Source organism: Gracilinanus agilis, chromosome 3, assembly GCF_016433145.1.
Source record: "Gracilinanus agilis isolate LMUSP501 chromosome 3, AgileGrace, whole genome shotgun sequence".
NCBI classification, from domain to species: domain Eukaryota; kingdom Metazoa; phylum Chordata; class Mammalia; order Didelphimorphia; family Didelphidae; genus Gracilinanus; species Gracilinanus agilis.
In genome coordinates this window covers 212,664,285-212,692,228 of record NC_058132.1, presented here as the reverse complement: position 1 = coordinate 212,692,228, position 27,944 = coordinate 212,664,285, and the positions used below count along the sequence as shown (strand labels likewise).

Here is a 27,944-nt window from a genome sequence, read left to right as displayed (position 1 = left end):
TTAGTCAGAAAGAAAAAAGGGTCAAGTCCTCCTTCTGATACATATTGTCTTTGGAATCTTGGGCCATTTCAGTGCCTCCAGACAACTCCAAAAGTCCAAAATCATGCATAAGTTGCCAAGTAGCACTGGTAGAAAGAATTTCTACACTGCGAATTCCCATACCAATAAAATTACAGGCCTACACATTTTTTATTCCCTGAATTTTTCTGATACATTCAAGCTACACAGACAGTTGTTGGATAGTGGAATGGATAGACCATTGAGCACAAAGTCGGGAAGACCTGAGATTGCTTCCAACTTCAGATACTTTCTAGCTGTGTGAACTTGGGCAAGTCACTTTTTAAAAGTAATATCTATGGACCCCCCATTTCATAAAAGAGTAGGTTGAGGGTATCTTCTCAAATTTCTTCATTCAAGTTCTAATAGCTTTTTTCTAATTTTTCTAATTTTTGTACATTTTATTTATTTGGGGGGGGCGTGTCACTCTTTCCATTTACATTGTTGTAGTTATGTATACTTTTTTCTTGAATTGACTTATTTTTACTCTGCATCAGTTTATATAGATCTTTCCAATCTTCTCAGTATTCCTCACATGAAGCATTTTTTTTACAACACATTTATATTCCATTACATTCATGTGCCACAATTTGCTTAGCCATTTCCCAACTGATGGTCATCTACTTTGTTTCCAATTCTTGGCTGTCACAAAAAGTGCTACCACAAATTTTTTGGAGGACATGAGGACTTTTTTCTTATTGATGGCTTCTTTGGAGTATCAGCTGGGCAATCACTTAACCTCTGTCTTCCTCAACTGTAAAATGGGAAAAATAATAGCACCTACCTCTCAGAGTTGTTGTAAGGATCAAATGAGATCATATTTGCAAAGCACTTAGTACAATACCTGGCATAAAGTAGGCATTTGTTAAATGCTTGTTTCCATTGTTCTTTCTATTCATTCAACAAACATTTATTATTTTCCAACTATATGCCAGATACTAGGTTAGCCACTGAGACTATGGGAATAAACAAAAATCCCTGCTTTCAAGGGATTTACATACTGGTTCCTCTTGTCTGGTATTAATAGCTTTAAGGGCATTCTCATTGGACAGTGGAAACGTGCATGTGTAGGTCTAATTAAAATTAAGAGTAAGACTAAGACCAAACCTTTTGTTTATAGATATGTACATAGAGGTAAAATGAATAGAAAATCATTACAGGGGACACTGGCAAGTTGGGGGACCAGAAAAGGACTCATGTAGGAGATGGCAACTGTGATGGGATATGAAAGAAGCCAAAGATTCTAGGTATTACAGATGAGGAGAGGAAGCATGTTCCAGGGAAGAGAGCAATGGGAGATGAAATGTCATGTATAAAAACCAGTAGGCAGGTGAGCATGGCTGGAAAGCAGAACAATCATCCTGAGGAGCAGTATCCCAGACTTAAAAAAAAACCTCTTTACTACAGTCTCACAATAATACTGTCCTTGTCATCCAAAGTCACCCTGGGAGAAAACCACAATGAGACTTAAATAATTAAACCTTTCCTTAGGAAGGCTTCTAGTAAGTGATTGTGTTAGGTGATGAGACTCCTGTGTGAATTGTATGCATAGAGGCAAAGACTGCCACATAGAAGAGCAGAACTGGCAGGGGGACCTTTGTCCAACCTCCTTGTTTTATAGCTAAGGAGCCTAAGGTTCAGGATAAGAAATTGATATATCCAACAAGTATATAGAAGCATTTGTGTACTAATTTGTATAATCTTAATTGTATAATCATCCGTTGTGCTTGACTATTCATGATTCCATTTGGGGTTTTCTTGGCAAAGACACTGGAGTGGTTTTGCCATTTCCTTCTCCAGCTCATTTTACAAATGAGAAAACTGAAGGAAACAGGCAAAAAAATGTCACTTGTTCAGGGTCACGTAGCTAGTAAGTGTCTGAGACTGGATTCGAAATTAGGTCTTCCTGGCTCTAGACCCAGTGTTCTATCCATTGCACTGCTGTCTAAATTATATTTTTGGTTTTTTTGGTATATTTTACATGTATAATTTTGTATGTTTTACATATATAATTTTGTATATTTTGTATATTTTACATATATAATTATATGTAAGTCTTTATTAAGAACCAAATAAGCACAAGACAGGATGCTGGGAATACAAAGATAATAATGAAATAGCTCTTGCCCTCAAGGAAATTAATTTATATTGAGGTAATACAAGAAAACAGATAAACTTATGTGCTAATTTGAGGAAGAAGAAAAAGAGAATGATATCTATTAGAGGTTCTTAACCTGGATTCTGTGAACTTGTTTTTTCTAGTATTTTGAAAACTATTCCAATATAACTTGTGTATTTTACTTTATGCATTGAAAAAAAAACATTATTCAGAGAAAGAATCCACAGGTTTCACCAAACTGCCACAGGAATCCATGAGACAAAAAGATTAAGATTCCCTCATATAGATTTCTACAATAAAAGATCTATAGTTTTAAATATCAAGATTGACAAAGAGTGTCACTTCCCTCATTCTGGCCAAGCCCGAGTGATTAAAATAGAAATAAATCTTGCCAAAGAAATTCATTTGAGTTCAAAGCCTGCTGTGAATTATCCAAAGTTATATAGCATCTAGGTTTAGTTTTGTTTCTTTAGAGCTTGGAATTCCTCTTTTAATTAAATATCTTCTTCTGGGAATTGAGTGTAGTATGCTCAGTTAGGTGTGACTAGCAAAACTCAGTTAATAACCTCAAATTCTGAAAGAGGGAGGCATCTAATACAGCAATGAGGAAATAGACAGCAAAAGGGGTGGAAAAAAATGTGCTCTATATGCAAATTTGACTGCTGGTGTGGAAAAATGGGGGATTGGCTAAACTTTTTTTAAAAAAACTTCTAACATTAATCAAATAAATTGACCAAAAACAATGGCATTTTTAAGTATCTGGGATCTTCTGAAGAAACGTGGTCATGATGTTGGTAATTATTAAAGCATTTACATAATACAAACCAAAGGATTGTGACTTGAAAAGCCAGGATCAGCTTTAACAAAGAACTCTATTATTATTACCAAGAGTAATTGTAATGGTTAACTCCAGAATTTGGGTAATTAACTAGTAGATTAATGTTATTGTGAAACATACTTAGCTAATGCTTTTTCTTGTTTGGTTAGAGACTTGGGATCACAGATTTTCAGTTGGAAAGGGACCTTAGAGGTAATTCAATACAACCCCTACTTGAAGCACCCAACATCTTAGACAAAGCCAGAAAGTATATGGAAGAGAAGAACCGAATTCCTGAGCTAGGAGGGAACTTAGAAATTACCTAAATCAATACCCTTACTTTACTGATGGGGAAAATTGTGGCCAGAGAAGTTGTGACTTGCCTCAGATCACAAAGCTTCCACTTGAATACCAGCAATAATAGACAATTCATTTCTTCCCAAAGCAACCTATTTCACTTTATATAATATATTCTAATTGTTAGGAAATTCTTCTTTATGTATAACTGAGATTTTCCTCCTCATAATGACTTACTGGTCTTAATTCTGACTGTTTTCCTTCCGATGTCCTACTCACCACCCTTACATCTTGTATAGTCTCTGCCATGAAGCTCTTTTCCCCATACTGTGATATTTAGATTTCTTCTCAATTTCTTCTCAATCTATAAAACTAGCTAGCACTCTTGATGGAGAAAATCTGTCTTTCCAAAAGAGATAAGAAAAAGAGAAAGGGGGAAAATTTTATTTAGAATAAAGGATAATACAAGGAAGATGAAATACTGGAATCAGAAAGAAGTGGGTTTAAAGAGGAGGAGGCTAGTTGAAAAAAACCCAACTTGGCTGTAGAGAAATGGAGTTTTTGATTAATAAGGAAGCAAATGTAATAAGAATCCAAAACAAAATAAGCCAAAGAAAAGGAAGGAAACTTGGAGAATGTTACTGTCAGGGACCACACATTTCCCTGAGGGTCAGTTCTTAAGAGTGAACATAGAAGGAGCTGTTGACAAATGACCTCTGAAGCTGAGACTTCACAGCCAGATATTCCTTTTACCTTTTGTTATCACACCAGCTCTGGCCAATCTCTGGATTCCTTCGTTTGGCACACAGATGGCCACAGTGGTATAGTAGAAAGAGCACTGAATTTGGGAGTCAGAGAATGGATTCAAATTCCAGCTCTGAAACATACCACCTTTGTGATTTCAGGCAACTCATTTGATCTCCCTGAGACTTATTTTTAATATGATGAATTAGGACTAGATAAAAGCTATTTCCTAGGACAGTGTATTGTATCAGACCTCTCAGGGTATATCCATTGCCCAGCTTGTCTGCTCTGGTGCCAAGTCCTATGGTATAGGAACAGAGGAAGCACTTTTGATTACAATGCACATAGATAAGCAGGAAAGAAATTCTCATAATTTTAGGAGTATAGGAATACCTCATTTTATTGTGCTATGCTAAATTATACTTGGAAGATATTGTGGTATGGTTTGTTTTTTTACAAATTGAAGATTTGTGGCAACCTTGGATCAAGGAAGTCTATCAGAACCATTTCCCTAATAGTATGTGCTCACATTATGTCTCTGTGTCACATTTTGTTAATTCTCACAATATTTCATATCTTTTCATTACTATTATATCTGTTATGATGATCTATGATCAGGGATCTTTAATGTTACTATTGTAATTGTTTTGGAAATTGCACCCACATAAGATGGTGAACTTAATAAATGTTGCGTATGTTCTGAATGTTTCACTGACCAGTGGCTCCCCTTCCCCCCCTTTCCTTGGGCTCCCTATCTCCAGAGACACAGCAATATTGAATAATATCATATAACTTAGTTGATAAAGCACCAGCAGGTTTGAGAAGTTTGACTCCAATTCTGAAAGAAGTTCTCCTGTAGGTAAAATGCTATCAACACCATCACATGCCACAGAGAAGTCTTTGGTGAAAGAAAGAAGCAGTCAGTGTAGTAGACTTCATTATTTTCTTTTAAGAAATGTCCTCAGCCACCCAATCTTCAGCAACCACCACCCTAATTATTCAATAACCATCAACACTGAGGCAAGACATCAGCAAAGAGATTACCCCTCCTAAAGGCTCAAATGATGGCTAGCCTTTTTTAGCAATAAAGTCTTTTTAAATTAAGGTGCATACATCATATTTTTAAACATAAAACTATTGCATTCTTAATAGACTGCAGTATAAGGTAAACATAACTTTTATATGCACTGGGAAACCAAAAATTTCATGACTCACTTTATTTCAATATTTGCTTTATGGTGGTGGTCTGGAACCAAACCTGTAATATCTCCAAGGTAGGTCTGTAATGAGAATTGCCTAGATCCATGGGGGATTGAATGAATCTTATGTCTGCCACAAGCATAGCAAACAGATGACAATAACTCTTTCTAGCATGCCAGAGCAAGGAGCATTGGTAACATGATCAGAGATGACTTTTCTCTTCCCCTGGCTCTTATCTTTTCCAAATCCCCTAACTCCCTTTGCACCATTACCGTTAACTGGTTGAGCGAGAGAAAAAAGTGGTGAGCAAAAGCAGTACCAATTGAAGCACTCTGGGAGCTGCTACAACCAGAAATGTGCTTTCTAGCTCTTTTTTGTCACTTTAAGTGCTGCTTGTTTGGGGATCTTGGGACTTCCAACTTTGAACTACCTTAAGGAAGAGAAAATGGTCCAGGAAGTGACAGGAGGGAAACTGACCTTCTGGCACATATTACTCACCATCACCTCCATTTGGTACTCTCCAAGCCCAAGACCTCAAGCAGTTTGGCAACAAGTCCCAGCACTTCTCCTCAGACATACACAACAGGAGGGAACAACCCAGACACAAAGAGAAAGCCACCCAGGAACAAAAAACCCTCACAATAGCCTTATTTAACTGTGCCCCATTTACCTTTCACCCCCCTGAAAGAACAAAACTTCACAACAGTATGATGTGGATGGCCAAAATGAATGAATACATGGAGCCTGCTTTTATATGCCAGTTGCAGGCATCCCAGAATTGGGAGACAGGCTGGTACCTCTTCAGGGATATCAGCAGCAGCTGTTTCCCTCCTTCCTTATTCCCTCCCTTATTATGATAACAGATTGATTCCACAGTGGATGAGGCTTACATTGATTTCATGTGATTTGTTTATATTTCTCCTGCCACTCACCCATATGAGAACATCTCTTGACAATTACAAAAGTATGTCTTTGGAAAGACCCAGATAGTGAACATTTGTAAAGCTCAAATTTTTTAAAAATTCTATCTTTTAAGTTTATAATTTAATTCAATTCAACAAACATATTAAACATTTACTATATACGTAGTATTGTAATAGACCCTTAGGGAGATAAAAAGAGAAAAAGAAACTATCTGCTTGCTGAAATCTCAAATCAAACCATCTAGCCTGATATTTCTACTGGACTCTCGTTGTACATTTCTGACTGCTGGCTAGACATCTCTACTTAAATGTCCCACTGATACCTCAAACACAACATGTCCAAAACTGAAATTTATCATACTTTGCCCCAAAATATGTCTTTAATGCTAAAATTTCTTTCACTTTCCCTTCCACCTTCACCCATCATATACTACTACCATCTTTACTCGCACTCTCCTTGCCTCTGTTAGGCTACTGTAATAGCCTGCTAAATGGGCTCCTTTCATCCAGTCTCTCCTCTCTCCAATTCCTATAATTGAAATAATCCTCTTAATTCATAAATCCAATTATGTTCCCCTTTGTCCATAAAGTAAAATTCAAACTGTGTAGACTAGCATTTCAAGTCTTTCCCAGTCTAGTTCCAATTTTTCCACCCCAATCTCATTTCATTCTATTTCCCTTCATATATTCTACATTCAAGCTCAAGGGGAAATCAGACTCCCTCTAGGGAGCCCTCCTTGGCCCTGTTCCATTTAATTTTTTTTAATCAATGACTTGCATAAGGCCATAAATGGTCTGTTTTGTCAAATTTTCAATTGACACAAAAATGAGAGGAATAGCCAACATATTGGATGACACACAGAATTCAAATAGACTCTTGAAATGCTGGAGCTTGGTTGGATATTCACTGTTTCATTGCCTTCATAGCCTTTTTGAACTTAACTGACTGGTTCTCATATGGCAGATGCCAACTCAAAGTCTTTCTAATTTGGTAGGATTGGTCAGACATTGCATGACAGGTGCATAGCCTTTGAGAACCACAATTTGACATCAGAGTTTGACTTCAATGGAAGTTACTAATGATAAAGAGAATAAATTTCTATTTCCTTGGAAGCTTTAGATATACTTAATGCCTAAATTGCTACTGTCACCTCAAGTTCATATTATATCTTTATGTGTTTATTCTACAAATCTACCAAATTCTTTGTTTCTTTTACAAGGACATTCATCTAGGCCTCAATTTCCTTAGAAATAAACTGAGAGTGATGGACTAGGCCATCTCTAAAGTCTCTTCTAATTTTAAGTTATCCTGTGATCTGATTCTATGTTCAGAGTTGAGTGGAGAAGAGATAAGTAGCCCAAATCTTTCAGTAAGCCAGTGATCAGGACTTGAAATGCATTGACCAGTTGATATTTCAAGGCCTCTTCCAGGCTTCTTTACATTTCTTTTCTATGTATATTTTATTCTTTTTTGAGATTGAAGAAAAATTATGATTGTTTTCTTTTTTTTTCCAGATCTATGCAGTCCGATCAGTTGTCCCCAATAAAAGCAATAATGAAATAGTGCTGGTGCTACAACAATTCGATAATAATGTGGACAGAGCAGTTCAAGCCTTCATGGATGGTAAGCCTGAATTTTTCATTGAGCCAGACAGATCAAAACCAGCCATTATACTCCTAAGTTCCTTAAGAAGGACAATGCCTTATCTTCCCCCAGAATCTATCATGGGGTCCTACAGATAGTGGGTACTGGCTTAATAAATGCTTGTTGAGTGAATGAAAGTTGAATATTTAATATTTTTGACTCTGTTAATTTTTCTTCTAACACATTCTATCCAGACCAACTACTACTTAAAATTTTCCTAAGTTCCCTTCGGTCCACAGCTCACTTTAAAAAATTGATTTTAAAGTTAAGAGAAGTGCTGAAAACCACTTTTCTTTCCTGGAAAATCCTTTAGATGTTTTCTGTGAAAGGTAACAGTTATAATCTTGCTAATCAAAGGCAATTCAGCAGTCATGGAAATCAGACTTGACTGGCATTTTGACAATCAAGTCCATTCTCTACAAATGGTCATGGTGTCTTATTGAGAATGACATTGATTTAATCATTGCCTTTTTGTGGGAGGAGATTATGCTTCGTCTTAGATTATGAAGGTTTTCACCACCTTTGGAGTATAAAACAAATGTTACCAGCATAGCTATATTTGTCCTTGTGTCTAGAGTCCTTGCGCTCAGGGCTTAAGGGGTCCCATATGCTTGTGTCTCATGTCTCCTCTTCATGAAGTATAACCCTGTTATGTCTACTCAAACAAAACTTCTTTTATTTATATCTACCTTTATTCTCTACTAATCTCTCTAGGCCAGTGATGGGCAAACTTTTTAAAGAGGGGGCCAAAGGAAAGGAAATGTTCATCTGTCAGTCTGTATCTAAGGCAACTCTTTCACAGTTTCATTGTATTGTATCCTACTCATTGAATTTGTCAGATGAGGAATAATGTCACATGGCAGGATAGAACATTTTAGGGGGCCCGCATCTGGTCCATTGGCTATAGTTTGCCTATCACTGCTCTAGGCCATTTTCCCTGAAAACTAACAAGTTTTAACTTCACTGCTGTGAATATAAAATCCTTTAAAAAGGTGGTGGCTGGGACAACTACACAGCACAGTGGACTGAGTGCCAGGCTCAAGTCAGGAGGACCTGGGTTCAAATGTGGCCTCAGAAAATCCTAGCTATATGACCCTGGGCAAGGCACGTAACCCCCATTGCCTATCATTTACCTTGCAATTGATACTTAGCATTGATTCTAAAACAGAAGGTAAGAGTTGTTTTTTTAAAGGGCAGTAGCTTCTAAACTATTAGTAGATATGGCTATCTAAATTTTTTTTGCTAAAAAAACCCCAATATTTATACAAAGTCTTTAGGTTTGTAAAGTACTTTAGGTATGTTATCTCATTTATTCATCAAAACAATCGCTAATATTACCCCCATTTTACAGATGAGGAAATCGAGGCAAAGAAAGCCTAAGTGACTTGCCCATAGTCATCTAGCTAGTAAAGGGTCTTGAACCCAAGTCTTTGAGACTCCAAGTTCAACTGCCTAACTACTATGCCATCTTATGTCCACACAAACTGTTTTTTGAAATAAAGAATACAGAAGAGATACTACCTCTTTAGACCATATTTATTTAGTTCTGCACCTAAGATGGGATAGCACAAGACCAGGAGAGACCAATTTTGCAGGTAAAGTCCAACAGATCAGGGACTACTGAGTGTAATATTCTATCCTTAGAGTCAGAAAAGGGAAAGTTGCCATGCTTCCAAGAGGGACCAGTTGGAAGCAGAAGTAGGAAAATTCCTGAGCTTGTATTGATGTAACCAATTACATGCAAGTCAGGTGACTGGCATACTGCAATTGGCACAGTATCTGTCTTTAGTGCTATTGCGTGCCCCTGTACCAAATAGTCGTATGACTGCTGTTACTGACTTGGGTCCTTTCTGCTCCTCAGTGTGAAGTGGGGCAGAGGTCAAACCTGACTCCTCTTCTCCTTCATCGCTAGCTCTATCAGTGTCTTTCTAGCTTTACATCCTGTACTCTCTCTGCATGGAAAAGGATGCTTCAAACACTTTCCATATCTCGGATTGATGAGGTTCCTTTCCCATAGGGCTCCCGCATGCTCCCTACGTGAAATGTTTTGAATGCAAAGTGGTTCTTCTGAAAAGCATAATAATTGATAGACTGTCACCAAAACAATTTGTATTTAAATGGTCTCCCATGAAAATTTGTCTCTCATGAAAATTTCACCTTGCCAATGTTGTTGCCTCATTAATAAAGCCTTCTTCTAAGAAAGAGCTTTTCATTGGTTGGTGAACCAATAGAAATCCTGTTTAAAAACCACAAAGAATCAAGATCATTTGTTAAAAGCCCTTTAAGAGGCACTAGATTTGTAGAAGTTTAATAGGCCTCAGGCATTTTGAAATTCATGTACACAAGTTATTTATGAGTGGTCCAAATAGCTTTAAACAATCCAAGTAGAGTTCAAATTGAATTATAATCATTTTTGAACGTTATGCTTGGCATATAGTAAGAACTTAACAAATGCTCTTTCATGCATTTTTCATTCATTCATGATATTAGTTCTTTTTCTTCTCTGGAATTTGTTGTTTCGTTGTTGTTAGTTGTTTTCAGTTATGTCTGATTCTTCATGACCCCTTTTGTGTTTTTTTGCAGCAAAGATACTGAAGTAGTTGCAATTACCTTCTCCAGCTCATTTTATAGATGAGGAATCTGAGGTTAAGTGACTCGCCCAGGGTCATACAACTAGGAAGTCCAAGGTTGGATTTGAAGCCAGGTCTTCCTGATTCTAGGTCTAGCACTTTATCCACTGTGTCACCTAACTGCCTCAGTTCTTTGGAATTACTCTTTGAATATTCATTGGCCAGACTTACTATTATTTGCCCATGAAATCATAGAACTACTAAGTTGGAAGGGATCTTGGAGACCATCTGGTGCAATCTATGTTTGAAAAAGAATCCCCACTACAATGATCTTGTCGTCTAGACTCCAGTTGAAGATTTTCAGTGATAGGGAGCTCATTTGCCCCTTTTTAAGAAAGCCCCTTCCACTTTAGAACAGCTCTGATGACCATTTTCCTTAATTCTGCTTGTCTGGAACTCAGCAAAATTTATCTAATCCTTCTCTGACAAACATGCAGTGATCAAGTCCACCCTCAGAATTCTCTTCTTCAATTTAAATATCCATAACTCCTTCATTTAATTCTCATGAAGCTATTTGAATCAAAATGTTTGGAAGAAAATATGATGTAGCATAACTAAACAGGAAACGTGTACTTCTTTTCCCAGATGGAAAATACAAAATTAGGTGAAATTGGCTTAAATTATGTCAAGAGAACTACAGATTGGCTCTAAGAACTTCCTGGAGCATTGTAAAACAATGGAGTTTTCCAAAATAGAGTTATATAATATTTTCTTTATAGGTCTTGAAAATGATTAACAAGGTCAACCTTGATAATTTGGGATAGTTTTATAATTTCCCCATTATAATTATATAATTTCTTCTTTAGAGGTCTTCAAAATGATTAACCAGGTCAACCTTGATAATTTGGGGGAATTTTACCAAAGAGTAACCTAAATTCATGTAAAGGCTAAATTATTTTTTTAGCTGAGATTTCATTCTCAGATGCTTACAGTAGTAACTTGATTGAGGTTAGCATGTTGATTGAATCCATGCCTTAATGGATAAAATGATTATATAATTGGTATGTCAACTCACTAGTCAAAGCAGTATTGGCAATAATATTACAATGCAAAGAGAGTGACACCTGAGCAATTAGGATTCCACTCATTTTACATTTCCCATAAACAGGACAGAAACTGGTCTGACATGTTTACTGGTTTAGAAAATTCCTTCTTCATAAGAATTCTAGAATGTTATAAGTGTAAGCAACAGTTTAAAAAATCATTACCTCTATCTCTGTTACTAACTCCCTTACTAGAGGTGGCAACAAAAGTACAGAAAATTTAAGGAACTCATCCAAAGTTATAATTAGTCATTGGCAGAAAAAAGTAGATTGCTTTTTTTTGCTAGACTCTTATTGAAAATTAATACTATGGAAATACTATATTAGGAGTATATAGATTATATTGGGCAGCTGGGTGGCACAGTAGATAGAGTGTTAGAAATGGAGTCAGGGGATACTAAGTTCAAATCCAACCTCAGATACTTACTAGGTGTGTGATACTGGGAAAGTCATTTAACCTCTCTTGGGCTCAGCTTTCTTTAGTATAAAATAGAAGTAATAGTAGCATCTATCTCCCAAAGTTGTTGTGAGAACAGAATGATATATTTTATAAAGGTCTTTGCAAATTTAAAGTACTAGATAAATGTTAGCTTATTATTATTACTACTACTACTACTCTTACTATTATTGTTGTTGCTATTTAAAGCAGGCAGTATAATAAACTTTTCAAGCAATCTAGAAAATTTGGGGAGTGCTAATTTACATAAAACAATGTTCTATTACCATTTACAAACCAATTATTCAATCCATAGCCACTCTACTTGATGGGATGAGTCCTTAACCAAATGTCAACAGTAATTTTCTTATACTCACCATTTCCATTTCTAGCCAGTCAGATCATGAACAGTTTCATTCCTTTGGAAATCATAGTCCATTTTCTTGTTTAGTTTTTTTGCAGTCATGTTCATCTCTTCATGACCCCTTTTGTGTTTTTCTCGACAAATATACTGTAGTAACTTATTTTACAGATGAGGGAACTGAGGCAAACAGAATTAAGTGGTTTGCCTAGGTTCACACAGCTATTAAGTGTCTGAGACCAGAGTTGAATTCATGAAGATGAGCCTTCTTGACTTCTTCTATCTGGAGCTCTATTCATTGTATCAGCTAGCTGCCTCCTCCATCCTATGGGACTCCATCTTTAAGTTCACCATTCATCATCAGACCATTCATCTCATTAAAAAATAAAGCACTACTAAGTCAATTACAAATTAGTCCAGTCATTAAAACAGCCTCTTTATGCCAATGAATAAATGCCCTGTTTAGACTTGCTTAGGTCAATTATGTACTTGAAAGTATTTTTAATGTTTTAAAAAAGTATTCTATAATCTAGACTTTTCATGAGTTCATGTTAGCCTTTCCCAAATTAGTATGAATTGTCAAAGATTTATTGTATATTCTGTATACGTGAATGGAATGTGATAGCATCTGAAACTAAAGCTTTAGTTATAATGAACTTCCATTGCTTCAAAGTGGCAGTCTCATAAACAATTATATTGCTATAATGTAAAATTAAGATTAAATCATCTGTTCTTTTCTTCTTACAAGCCATAGGTCTGGAACAGAAATGTAAAAAAAGAACTGGTATAATTAAACTGCATGAAATAGCCTATGTGGTTATCAAAATTTGGAATCATCTTTTTTTCATTGAGATAATTATAGGTATAGTTCTCCATTCATCAAGTGTAAAAAGTTTACTAATATCATTTTCGACGGTGTGTTTATCAAGAAATATGTTGGGGGCAGCTGGGTAGCTCAGTGGATTGAGAGCCAGGCCTAGAGATGGGAGGTCCTAGGTTCAAATCCGGCCTCAGACACTTCCCAGCTGTGTGACCCTGGACAAGTCACTTGACCCCCATTGCCTACCCTTACCACTCTTCCACCTATAAGTCAATACACAGAAGTTAAGGGTTTAAAATTTAAAAAAAAATAAAAAAAAGAAATATGTCATTGCTCCTGAGATAATATAGTAATGAAATATAAATTATTGTGATAGAAAAGTAGTAGGAATTAATATTTTGTTAAGGCAACATTTCTGTTAAATAACATGAAGGTAGAATTCTGGGAAATTCAAGAAAAAATTTGTTTTGTTTGTTTGTTAAAAAAATAGATTTCTATTATGAAAGCAGAATACCTTGAAAAATAAACTGATTAATAAGTGCTCCTAAGATAGTATGGTGGTGATATTTTTGTGGTTTCTGTTTTATTCTACTCATATGTTAAATGATCTTTTTTCTTTGTCTAGGTAGTGCAATTCAAGTTCTGAAGGAGTGGAATATGACTGGGAAGAAGAAGGTAAAGTACTCAGTGTTAATCTCAAAACATTTGCCTCCCCAGCCAGACTCCTTTGTTTTGTTCCTTGCTGTTTTTTCTGCTTGTTTTGTGCTGATTTCATTCATGAACATATCTGTATTCATATTATTAGCCATTTCTGCTATCCTATGTACTGGCAATCCTATGTTCAGGGAGAAATCGTCTATCCCCAGGTATATTTACAGCTTTTCACTCAAAAAGAAAGCAACACACAACCTTAAGAGAAGTTAGCTCCAGAAATTAAAATGTTTTCAGGCCAAACGTCTCTGAAATTATCCTAGAGCATGGAGGATAAGAAGCATCAAATAACAACTCAAATAGACAAGAAATTTCAAAAGAAACTTTCACATGCTTCCCCAAATAAAAGAAACCCACATTAGGTTTGATCTGCCTTATGAGCCTTTTCTGGCAATATATCTGTATGTAAACACATATGTGCATGTATGTGTACATGTGTCTGTACACATATATCCATATAGAAATACACATATATGCATACATATACACATATGCATGTCTATTATATAGATAACGCAGTGCATGGAGGCTCAGGCCTGGAGTCAGGAAAACTCAATCTTTTGAGTTCAAATTTGGCTTCAGACACTTAATAGCTGTGTGACCTGAGGCAAGTCACTTACCCTGTTTGCCTCAGTTTCCTCATCTATAAAATGAGCTGGAGAAGAAAATAGCAAACCACCGCAGGGTCTCTGCCAAGAAAACTCCAAATGGTGTCACAAAGACTTGGGCATGACTGAAAAACGCCTGAACCACAACAATATACATTCTATATCAGCATGCATATATGTGTATGTATTTTATATATAAGTATGTTATATATCTGTGTGCATATATGCACATGGGCACATATATCCATTGGTATGTGTACATAATACTATATATATGTGTGTGTGTGTAATCTATTATGTATATATATGTGTTATCTGTGTGCTGTATAGGCATTGTGTATGTGTATATATGTGTTCATGTGTCTATGTGCACACATATAATATTTGATATAACTTCTTAATAGCTTAGTAATGCACAAAGAGGAAATACAAATATCCACAAACATAACACATGTATGTGTACATATGCATGGCAACACACATATATAGATGATGCACACCCATATAGTACTCTATATGTATCCTACATGTATGTGCATACACATATACATATAAATCCTTTTTTAGCACTAAATATATGGTCCTATAGTACTATGAACTCTCAGCACAAAGGAAAGAAGGATGTTTCCTCTAATCCTATCATATTCTTTTGCCATCACCTGTATTCCCAGGCTCATTGTGACTTTCTAAAGAAGAGGAGAAATAAGATCTCCTATTTATGTAGGGAATTTGCCTAACATTTATCCTTGTACCATTTTTCTTTAATATTCTCATATATGCACACTCAGAGAACCTTACCTGTCAGGTATATTCTATTATAAAGACACAATTCCCTTTTAATCTTTGACCTGTTTTAAAGCTACACGCCTTTGTATGAAGATCTTATTTCCCATTCTTTCCACATCTAGGAAAATGTATATAATCACTGAGTTTCTAAGATCAAAATTTTGGAGGAAACTTTGATTCTATCTACCCCAATCCTCTCATTTTGCAAATAAGTAAAATGAAGCCCAGATAGGCTAAGTGACTTGCCCACGAAATGCATGCAAGACTTTGTCAAGTTCGCTGCTGAAATTTAAGTAAACTCTATCTTTGTCATTACTATAATCTGCCAGTTTGGTACCACTATCAAAAAAAAGTGGGGGGGGGGGAATTGAAATTGCAGGATCATAAATTAAGACGTGAATTGAAAGGGACTTCAGAGGCCATTGATTATAATCCATACAGTGTTACATAAATGCCAGCTATTGTTATTAAAGAGACTAATGTTCAAGGAAATCATTGACTGACTTACATTTAAAAGGCACGTACAGCAGATGAAAGCAGGGACAGGTAACAAAGTGTAAATATAAAAGCCTTGCATGGCCCTTTAAGAAGAGTGTCAGGAGTGCTAATGTTCAAAGGTAGCTGAGGCTGGCAAGGACAATTTAGGACAATAAAAGGGGGTTTGTATATCTCTGTTGGGGAAAAGGCAAAAAAAAAAAAAAAAAGAAATTAAGGCCTGCATTAGTCTGGGATGACCTGCTCTTGATAAAAATCATGATGATTCAAGGATTGTTATTTCTTTTTATACCCATTCACTGACCATCTCTTTAATAACACTTTCTGGTGTTTTTCCAGGAATCAAATACAGGCTACTTAGGTTATAATTTGAACAACAGGATAACATTCGCCTCTTCCCTGGTCCCACAGTACCTTCTCCTGTCCTCCACAGCTTTTCAAATATCATTGACAATGACTCAGCAATCACAGTTGCCAATTCTTTCATTATTCTAGGATGTAGTTTATCTGGGCCTGGAGACTTGAACTTATCAAAGGCAACTAAGTGCTCTCTTCCTTATCTTGGATATCAACTTTTTATTAGGTATTTCTGTTCAGTTCTTTCCAGGCCAAAGATCATTCTCCTTGAGAGAGAAAACAAAATTAGAATCAAGAAGCAAACCTTTTCTTAAATGTCAGTTTTCGTCCTTTCATTCATCCTAAGCACTAGGCTGGTATCTCCTTTGATTTTTCTCTTTTCCCCAATAGAGATATATAAAAACTCTTTCTGTTATCCTAAATTTTCCTTGCCAGCATCATTCTGAACATTAGAACTCCTGACACTATTCTTTTTTTATTAATATGATCTCTTATTTTCTCCAATTAATGTAAAAACAATTTTAACCTTTGTTTTTGAAATTTTTGAGTTCCCAATTTTCTTCCTCTTGTCCCCCTCCCTAAGACAGTTAGCAGTTTGATCTAAGTAATGATTGTGCTGTCATGCAAAGCAAATTTCCACATTATCTTGACATTATTCTTAAAGGACTATGCAGGGCTTTTGTATTTACATTGTGCTACCTATCTTCACTTTTATTTTCTATATTTGTCTTTTAAAAATTAAAGTCAGTGGTGAATTCCCTGAACATCATTCTCTTTAGTAATGATAATAACTCACAGGTTTATAGTCCTCTAAGATTTACAAAACACTGTACTTATGTTATCTTATTTGATCCTCAAAATAACCCTGGGGGGATAAGTACTATTATTATCCCCATTTTACATTTGAGGAAACTGAGGTTGATAGAAGTTTAGTGAATTTTCCACAGTCCAGTCACAAAGCTACTATGTTTCTAAGGTAGGATTTAAAGTTAGATCTTCCTGAATCTAGATCCACCACTTTTAACCACCACTCCACTTGCTTGCTTTTAAAAAGTGTTGTTAAATACTCCCATCATTCTAGGGCTGACTGCCCCTATATAATTTTAGCTCATGATTATCCTATTTATTATTTATCTTAAATCTGCTCCTAAAAATCTAGGATATGTCTTATATATAGAGGTGGGAGGATAAGTGTAAAGAGAGTGTATGTTGGGAAATAACTAGTGAAAAAAGTAAAAGGCATCCATTAGACTTTTTTTTTCATAAAAAAAAATATAATGCTCCTATTAGTCTATGCCCAGTTACCCTTTCTTTCTTGACCATAAGTTTTAATATGCCATAGGTTCCCATAATTTCCTGTTTCTTTTGGTAAGAATAAGATCAAGAAGCAAGTCTCCTCCCTTTATTGGGTCCTTTAGCTTTTCAAAAAATGAAATTATAATTAAGAGACGTTAAAACATAATTAATTTCTCACTTTTGCCAGAGAGCTTTAGCAGATATATGGCTATGAAGCTCCTCACCACTCCTATACCATGGCTTGTTTTCTGTTTTCCAGCCTCCTTTTTCTTATCTCCAGGGAGGTTCTCTCCATGATTATTTGGTGATTTCTTTAGTTCTTATAAATTCAGTTACTATCTCTATATAAGTGGCTCCAAAAATCTATATCTCCTGCCCTCTACTGAACTTGTGTCCCACATTTCCAACTAAATTGTAGGTAGTCCATCTAGTAACTCAACTGCCATCACCTTTAATGGAGCATGTTCAAAAACTGAATTCATCATCTTTCTCTTCTAAATTCATCTCTCTTCTCTCAAAATTCCCCATTTCTATTAAGGATATCAAGTCCTTTCAATAATCCAGATTCACAATCTGGAGTTTTCTTGATTCTTTTTTCCTCACCCCTGTCAGAAATAAATTACTAATTCTCATCAGCTTGACTTCTACAACATTCCTGGCATCTTCCCCTCATTCTCTCCACATGCATCACACGTCCTATGTCAGACTCCATATATTGTCTTTTGCCTAGAGTAATGTAATTGCTTTCAGTCTCTCTCATCTCCAATCCATGCTTTGAACTATTGAAATGATCCTTTTAATACATAGGTCTGATTTTGTCATTCAATAGATCAATAATTATCAATGGTTCCTTATTGTCTATGATGTAAAATTCAAACTCCTTAGCCAAGCAGTGAAAGTCCTCAGCAATCTATTTCCAGTGTAACATTTCCAGCCTTATTTTTCTCTATAATTTCCTTTCCCCATGCCCAAAATGCATTCCTTCCTTACCGCTGTCTTTTGTATTCCTTGTTTTTCTTCAAAGTACCATTCCTACTTATTCTGCTTAGCTTTCGTTAATCCCCTATTTTTTTTAATTATCTTTTCTTCCTCAAATTTGTAGGGCATTTTGTTTGATCTTTCCTTTGCTCCTTTCACCTCTATGTAACACTTTTCTATCAAGCAGGTTATATTGTTATTCCACAACCACCCTGCCCCAATTAGAATAAAAGCTCCTTGAGGGCAAAAACTAGTTCTTTAAATCCTCAGCCCAGCACTTTAAATACAGAAAGTATTTTCTACATGTTTCTTTTTTCAGTAGAAATGCATTTGTTGCATATGGAAATATGATATTTTGGCTTCTGGGCATTTTAGAAGCATTATGTACATTACTTTGAATATCATGCTACAAATCTCTCTTATCAATTTCTCAGGTAATTGATGCATTACATCATTCAACTTTTAGTATAGAGAAGGGTCTTTTTCATCTAACATTTAAAAAACCTTCCATCTTAGAATCAATACATTGTATTGGTTCCAAAGCAGAAGAGAAGTAAGGGATAGGCATTGGAGATTTAGTGATTTGCCGAGGATCACACAACTATAAGTATCTGAGGCCAGATTTTAAACCAGGAACTCTTATCTCCAGGCCTGGCTCTCAATCCACTGAGCCACCTAACTGTCCCTTCCTCTAACATTTTTTGTATTTAAATTCTATGCAACTTATTACTCAAAAATTTTGCTAGGCAGCGAGTTAGCTGTGGTAGGTAATTGTTAAATAATGCAGATTTACCTCCCCCAGGTTCTGTTAGAACAGCTGGAAAATGAATGTGAAAACACATTTCATTCAGCTATCTAATTGTTTTCTTTTATTTCAAGGGTTCACATGGAATAATTTTTCTTTCCTCGTTATTGCTTGTTCCAGAACAATAAAAGAAAACGAAGCAAGTCCAAGCAGCACCAAGGCAATAAAGATGCTAAAGATAAAGTGGACAAAACTGAAGCAGCCTCCCTAGTGCCACCAGGAATGTATAACTGTCACGTGAATGGCTGTGACAAGGATAACTCCTCCACTGAGTCTGCCCAGGAAAAAACAGAAAGGCTCCCTCGTGAGAAAAAACCCTTGGCCCTAGAGGAGCCACTTCAAGCACAGCCAGAAGTTACAGGTCAGTGTGCATATGCTCAGTAAAGAATGGTCCTTCCATGATTAGAACACAGAAGGAGCAAAAGCAAGGAGACTGTGTTTTTTGTGTTATTAGTACCAGCTATAAGAAATGAAAAGATTTGCCATCTGTCTGATAGTGTTTCTGCTGAAAACAGAAAAACCACAATACCAGGGAAACCTTTCTGTTGACATGCTGAGAGAAAGAATGACTGCCCAGCCTGTCAGAGAAGTCCAGAGGGGAATTAGGAAAGTGCTAGCAGCCATTTATAAAGAAGCAGAACATGCTGGTTATGACTTTAACAGCCGACCAACATTGTACTGTAGCTGTGCTAAAGTGACCAGGATACCTCAAGGCAAGCTGCCATCTTAACTTCTTTTTCAACAAAAGTTTTTAACTCAGAAAAAAGTCTTAGCAGATTTTAGAGATGGATTTCTGAGTACATCACAGAAATTGATAAGGAAATAAGATTTTTTGCTTTGTAGAAATTATGGTGAATTTTGCTAAAACATTTGTTACTATTTAGTTGTTTTTTCAGTCATATCCAACACTTGGTATTCCATTTGGAGTTTTCTTGACAGGGATACTGGAATGGTTTGCCATTTCCTTCTTCAACTCATTTTATATCTAAGGCAACTAAGGCAAAAATGATTAAGTGACTTGTCCAGGGCTACATAGCTAGTAAGTGCCTGAGGCTGGATTTGAATTCAGGAAGATAAATCTTTCTGCCTCCAAGTCCAACACTCCATCCCCTATACTACCTTCCTGCTTAAACATACCAGTTTTGTGAAATAAAGTATACCCATTTGCAAGGAAATATTCTTTTGAATATAATGAGATATATTAGACATTTTATGTCTCTAAAATGGTTGTACATAGTATTATTTTTTAAATGTATGGACATAATTGTTTCTTATATCAAAGTATAATCTTTATCATGCACATAATTACTCAGATTAACACATTTTTAATGTATAATAAATAAAAAAATAGTCATCGATCAACAAATAACTACTACTAACCTTGGCAGATCATCTGTAAAATATGGTGGTTGCATTTAGAAGATAATATCAAAGATTTATAACCAGAAAGGACTTAAATACCATTATACAGAGGAGAAAACAAAGGTTGATTGTGATCAAGTGTCTTATCCAAGATGATACAAGGAAGCATTTGACAAGGCTAGGATTTAATCCTAGGTTCTCTGACTTCTGTGGACATTCAATTACATCTCTCGAGCAAACTAGAAGAAATGCTGAATATATCAAGAGAACTGGGTTTGAATCCCACCTTAGACACTTACTAGATCATTAAATTACTGCATAACCATCAGCAAATCACTTACACGCTGAGGATTTTTTCCCCTCACCTTTAGAATAGGGTTGATAATACTTGAATTCCTTAACACACAAAGCTGTTTCTAAGAAAAATGCCTTGCAAACTTGAAATGATATATGAATGAGTTTATTACTATCATAATTTCATTCTTATTTTTGATAATGGCTCAGAGACATGACATGATTCCTCTTGCTAGTCTCTGTAAGCACCTCAGTGGATAGAGTATAGGGCCTAGAGTCAGGAAGACTTAAGTACAAATCCAGCCTCAGATATTTATTAACTTGTGTTAGTTAAGTCATTTAACCTCTGTATGCCTCAGTTTCCTCAACTATAAAATGAAGATAAAAATAGCACCTATTTCCCACAGTTGTTGTAAGGAACAAGTTTGATAATATTTGTAAAGCACTTAGCACAGTATCTGGCATACAGGTGCTTAATAAATTCTTATTTCATTTCTTCTCTATTATTCTTTTATGTTTAATAGTCTTTGGACTTTTATACCATTGAGCAAAAATAACTAATTTTTGTTATTGAATAGAAATCTTAGGATATGATCTTACCCTCTATACAGCCAACAAAATTTTCTTCAATATAATGCCATTAGCTGGCAGAGCAACAGGGACAATATCACTATATTTCATAAGCTTTTTTTTTCCTGTGTAGCTGTATTCCACCTAGATTATGAGTGTGAGGCATGGACTTGTCTGTTTTAAAAGTTGTCTTCAGATTTTTATGGAACAGTGTTATATAGCTAGGCAAGTGTATGCCACATATTTAATAATTTATATGCACAACTTGTCATTAATATCAGTAGTTTTATCATTCTCATCCTTTTTGATGTTCAGATAGACGATACTGTTAAGGTCCCTTCTAGTTAAAAAATTCTATCATTCTGTTGTCATTCAAATAATGAGGAATTCCAAAGAAAATCATGAATGACATGTTTTGAAGGCAGTCTGTCATGTGGAAAAGCTTTGGATGGGTGATGGAGGAAATATGACAGAAAATAGAACTGCCCAACTAATAGATTAGATCCCATGGGGCATTAAATGGCCAATTAGAAGACTTCAGACTCAACAGAACAAGCCAATGATGTACTTATTTTGACAAAAAAAATGAAAACACTGAGCCTAGGATCATCGATTCCAGTGTTCAGAGGATTTTTGTTGATATTGCAGTGACAAATTTGGATAATAAACTAATAAAAATAACACTGTTCCCTGGGAGTAAGAAAATGTCATCTAATCTAAGCTCTTCTTATTCACAAGTCTTTGAGCCAGTCACTTCCCTCGTCTAGATCTCATTTTCTTCATGAAATAAAATGAGTAAATTGGACTGGATATCATTAAATGCCCTTTGAGCTCTGACCTTCATTGAGTTTGGTTTTATTATGGACGAGGTGTTACTGCAAGGGATACAAAGAAATATAAGATGCCACAAGGATTTAACAGTTTAGTTGTAGAGACCACACACACACACACACACACACACACACACACACACACACACACACACACACACACACACACACACCTCCCTCAAGTACTAAAGTGGTTTATAGGAAGGAGAGATCATATCAAGCCGAAATGATTAGGGATACCTCCTTCAGGAAGAAGGAATGATTATTGTTGAGTTTTGAAAGGCAGGAAGGGCTTTGAAGGTAAAAGAATTAGGAAGGTCATTTGAAATAATGTAAACAGAGGGTTAGAAAATTGTAAGATATCTAGTGATTAATGAGTTCATATTAAATTGCTAAAACTTATAAATGTTGCTCCATGGCATTTTTAAGATCTAAAAATTGGCTTAGAACACTAGTTTTCATACATGAAAAAATTTTGTGACTCAGAATCAAGATAACTTTTATTATAAAATGATTTGCTTACAAAAGAAATCATTACTTGTCCGGTATCAATAAGGAATTTGTTTTTCCTTTAGTGTTTTATTATGCTACAAATTTCATACTGCTTTGATTTATTAAACTTGAGAAGAAGGAAATTAAATAATTAAGTGGTGGCAGAATCCCAACCTGCCTTGATATTATTTTCATTTGAATCGTTTTCAAAATCTAATTGCACAAGTTATCATTTTGACATTAATCACAAACCAAAGGCCCATCAAATGTAACACATTAGAGGAAATGCAATCCAGGTGTATCTTATTGTTCTCTGTGGGAGTCCTTTTGGCATGGCAAATAGAAGGCTAGCCTTTGAGTCAGGAAGATCTAGGTTGAGTCCTGACTCTAACAGATACTAACTGTTTGACCCTGGGCCAATCATTTACCCACTTGGTGTCCCAGGAAACACTCTAATGCCATAAATTACAAAAGTATTACTGGATAATCAAGAAAACAAGCAAGCATTAATTAGCATCTTCTGTATGCCAGGTATTATGCCAGGTGCTAGGAATATAAAAACAAAAAGGAAAAGGAAAAACTCTCACGTAGCTTATATTCCTGGAGGGAAAACAACATGCACACATTTAAATGAAACATAACAGGTCTCCACGAATGGCTGGTTACAAAAGAAGATGGAAAACATATGCACAGCAAATGCAAGATGATTTGGAGAGAAGGCAGTAGAGCAGGGTCTGTGTCATAGAGTTCTTTGGCAGTCTGATAAAGCCTATGAACCCCTTCTCAGAAAAATGTTTTTAAATGCATAAAATATATCAGCTTCAAAGGAAGCACATTAGATTGAAAAAGTTACCAAAATATTCCAAAAACAAATTCGTGATATTATAAAATATCTAGTGGTGGTTCTATTAACTAGAGTGATTTTGAATAATGAGCATAAAAGATATTTTAAAATATATATAAAAGCTCTAATGTGTCACACAAAATAACTGTGATTTCCGTTGGTGACAGAGTCACAATACTGTTAATAATATAACTGCTTGCTGCCTGCATTCACAATAAAAGGGGGAAAATTAATTTCAAGTAGAGGTTATTGAAAATAAAGATAATTTTCTTCAAATTCCAATTCACTGATTCCCTTAAATCTGTCCCTGAACCCCTTAGGCAATTAGCACAGTGCCTTGGCACATAGTAAGCATCTAATAAATACTAGTCCACTGACTGACTGACTGTGGATTCCAGGTTAAAAAACCATGCATTTGGAGGCAATAAGGTGGTCCAGTGGTTAGAGAGCCAGTCCTGGAGATTGGGAAGTCTTGGGTCCAAATGTGATCTGAGATACTTTCTGACTGGGTGATCCTGAGCAAGTCACTTAACCCCAACTGCCTGGCCCCTACCATTCTTCTGCCTTGGAATTGATACTTAGAATCGATTCTAAGACAGAAAGTGAGGGTTTAAAATATGAATTTTTTTTAAACCCTGCAGTAGGTCAATAGAAATTTCCACGTTGTGAGTTCCCTTCCAGTGATGAAATCATTCAAATGATTCCTCCCAAAAAAGTTTTGTGTAAATCAGATGTGCTCCAGAAATTCAAATATATTCCAGAAACATACTAGGATTCTCAATTTAAAGAAACCTTTCTATAATCTAGAAACATTTATGAAGTACCCTCCTACTATGTGCAGATCCATCTATAAGTCAAACACTTTTGGGGTTTATCTGTTTTGGCAAGTTCTGGGTTCTTGGACTTGTTTTTCTTTCAATAGGATTTTTCATTCCCGCTACCTCTTTTAGCTACTATATTCATTCAGAATATCTAGTATTTGTTGAGGCCTTTAAAAGACATAAGCATGTAATGAGGGAATCTACATGAGTTTTTCTGTAGAAGAGGAAAAATATCCACTTTATTTACTTTAGCAATAGTACCATGCTTATTATAAATCTGAAGAAAGATTTGTTAGGATAACTGAATAGAGCAGCAGGCCTGGAGGCAAGAGAACCTAGGTTAAAATTTGGCCTCAGATACTTCTTGGCTGTGTGATCCTGGGCAAGTCACTTAACCCTCATTGCCTAGTCCTACCTTACCTTCTAAGATAGAAGGTAAGGAATTTAGAGAGAAAAAAGAAAGATTTGTTCCTAACCAATGAAAGGTAAGAAGATGAGTTATTCTTCCCACTAGAGAAAGTAGGGTGACAAAGAAGCTAATAATTGAAATTTTCAATAGTTTTCGTAATGAAAATGGATCAGCAAGAATCCTGGAAAAAACAATGTACAAGAAAGCCTTTCTTTCAGGCTAAGTCATTATGGTTAGGGAGTCATCGACTGGTATAGCTAAGTGAAATCCACAGTGTAGTCTAACCTCATTGTTTGGTTTAGGAAACTGAGGCTCAAAGCTATTAAAGGACTTGTCTAAAATTTCATAGCTAATTACTGGCAGAGCCAGGATCAGAACCCAGTTTCCCCAACTTCTAGTTCAATGCTTTTTCTGTAGAGTTTGATTCCGATATTTCATTTTATTTTGATTTTGTTTTTTTTTTTTAGGTGATTCCCAAAAACCAGTTTAAAAAAGTACACTAGCTCCTGAAAACATGAAGAACAAATGAATAACTAGCTATCACCAATAATAATTAAAGAAAGAAAGCTTAAGAGCACTATGAAGTTTCAGGCAGATTGGGGGGGGGGTGGATTTTCAACATGACTAAAAGGCAATCTTCAATCTGTTCATGGATGTTCATTTGTCAAACTTACCAGTAATGAAACAGGCTCAAGGAAACTTGCTCTGGATGGCCCATTTGGGCAACAGACTGTGAATCATGTGTTTTATCTTTTTATAACACTTTGACATTCAGAATCTCCCTTTTTCTAAAGCCTTAACCAGTTAAGTAGCTTCCAGAGATGTGCAGGTGGTTCAGGGGTGTTAGTGTGATTTGCTAAATGAGAAGTAACTACAAAAAGCGGAGAGCAGAATTAAAGGGTTGGGCTGAGTTTGTATTTTGTCTTTGGTTGCTTTTTAAAAAGAAAATTTATCTCCCATCATTTAAAGCCAAAAATACCTATATAGTCATTCAATGGAACAATGAAAACATATCTCTTCACAATGCTGCCAAACTGACATTCCTAAAATACAAGTTTATGTCACTCACTCAAAAAATCTAAAGTGGCTTCTTATTACCTTAGATAAAATGGAAAATCCTCAACTGAACATTTAAATCTCTCTCCAATCTGGTTCACACCTACCTTTCCAGGCTTATTTCATTTTAATCCCTTTTCACTCACTCTCTGTTCAGTCAAATTGTCTTTGCAGCTCTTCCCTGAACCCAGCATTCCATCTGCCTCCTAACAGGGTCCCCATGTCTAGGGTATACCCAGAACCACTGGCTTCCCATGAAGCACCACTCATAGCCCACTTCCTACTGGAGGCTTTTCTGATTTCTCCAAGTCATTACATATATGTGGGCATACATACACATAGACATATATGCATACATACACAGTTATAGATATACAATTTCATGGAAATTGATAAGTAAATATGATTTTTGCTTTCTTGAAATTATTTTTATAGTGAATTTTGCTGAAACATGTTATTGTTTAGTCTTTTTTTTTTCAGTCATATCCAACGCTTTGTGACCCCATTTGGAGTTTTCTTGGCAAGGATACTGGAGTGGTTTGCCATTTCCTTCTCCAGTTCATTTTATAGATGAGGTAACTGAGGCAAAGAGGGTAAAGTGACTTAACCCAGGGTTACACAACTAGTGAATGTCTGAGGCCAAATTTGAACTGAGAAAGATGAGTCTTCCTGACTCCAGGGCTGGCACTCTTATCTGCTGCACCATCTACCTGCTCCTATATATAGTCTACTGGGACCCATAATATATAGATCATATCTATAAAAGAATCAATATTTTGATTCTTTATGATTTGATATATAATATTACCATCTTACCTTGTTATATAGATTTATGGTCATGTCTGCTTTTTCTGACAGGCTGTCATAAATTCCAATTTTGCAGCCAAGCCTCCCCATACTCTAAACTAAATTGTATGAGCTATAATCATTTATATTATTTGGAAGTGGCAAAGAGGGAAGAACTTATTAACTGAATAATGTTGATTTGGGCTGGTCAGGCTTTAATTTGCTACAGAAAAAAAGCTATATTTTAATACTATTTATGTTTAGTAATCCTGAGATCAGTTGCTTAAGGACTGGTAGATATTTCTGTTAAATTACCAGGTATCATAGTCAATATTTCAAGCATTAAAAAAAAAGCTTACCTTCCATCTTAGATTCAATACTGTGCATTGTTCCAAGGCAGAAAAGCAGTAAGGGCTGGGCAATGAGAGTTAAGTGACTTGCCCAGGGTCACACAGCTAGGAAGTATCTGAGGCCAGATTTGAACCTAGGACCTCTGGACCTCCCGTCTCTAGGCCTGGCTCTCAATCCACTGAGCTACCCAGCTGCCCTCTCAGGCATTTTTATCTGCTTCTAAGTGAACAGTCAAAGTATGCTTTGAGTAATACAAAAATTTGGAACTTCAGAAGCAGACATGTTACAACCCAGTAATTTTGCTCGGCAGTGTTATACATCTTTAAGAAATGCATTTATTTATTTATTTAACAAAGAGCAGCTTAATAATACTGTGTTTTGCTCAGATGTGCTTCTCTGAAATTATATCTACAAAGTAGTCTGGTACCATCATAAGACAGTGTATAAATGGCTGAAAATTAGTTTCAGGACTGCTATGTAGTTGGCATAATCTCTTTAAGTAATGTTTGAAAAGCTTGTTTGTAGATATAGAAAACTTCCTTCAGCAAAGCTCAACTACATATAAATATACAAAGCTTTGAGGGGAAAATTAGGAGTAGACAAGGAAAAAAAGTCTTTGGAAATTTTCAAATAATGTTAAGAAAAAATGTATGTTTGATAATTGTTTAACACAAATCCATTGGATGTATTCATAAGTTTCCCAGGAAAAAAAGATTGTTTTAATGAGATACGGGGTTTTTTAAATCAGTGTGAGAAAAATTAAGTAAAAAATAAAACAGTGAATGTATTCAACATATTTCTCTGAAGTCATAGATCCAAAGATCAAATCTAGATGAAAGTGCATGAACCATGACAACTTCCCAGGCATTTACAAGCTCCTCCTATCTTCATTCCCATGGTATTTAAATTGGAGGTCTAAAAGTCAAAAGTAGAAGAATTATTGGGGTTACTTATAAGAAATATAGAAGAATCTTAACCAGAAGAGCCAAATGGCTCAAACT

The 27,944-nt window shown here is 35.7% G+C and overlaps 1 protein-coding gene across 1 annotated transcript in view; it reads left to right on the top strand.

Moving 5' to 3' along the window:
* The window catches only part of SPATS2L (spermatogenesis associated serine rich 2 like), a 237,913-nt gene that overhangs the window by 154,546 nt on the left and 55,423 nt on the right, over positions 1 to 27,944 (top strand). Inside the window, exons 3-5 of the mRNA XM_044669666.1 lie at positions 7,673 to 7,781; positions 13,718 to 13,767; positions 19,249 to 19,489. Of these exons, the coding sequence (XP_044525601.1) occupies positions 7,673 to 7,781; positions 13,718 to 13,767; positions 19,249 to 19,489 (400 nt within the window). The remainder of the gene's footprint in view (positions 1 to 7,672; positions 7,782 to 13,717; positions 13,768 to 19,248; positions 19,490 to 27,944) is intronic.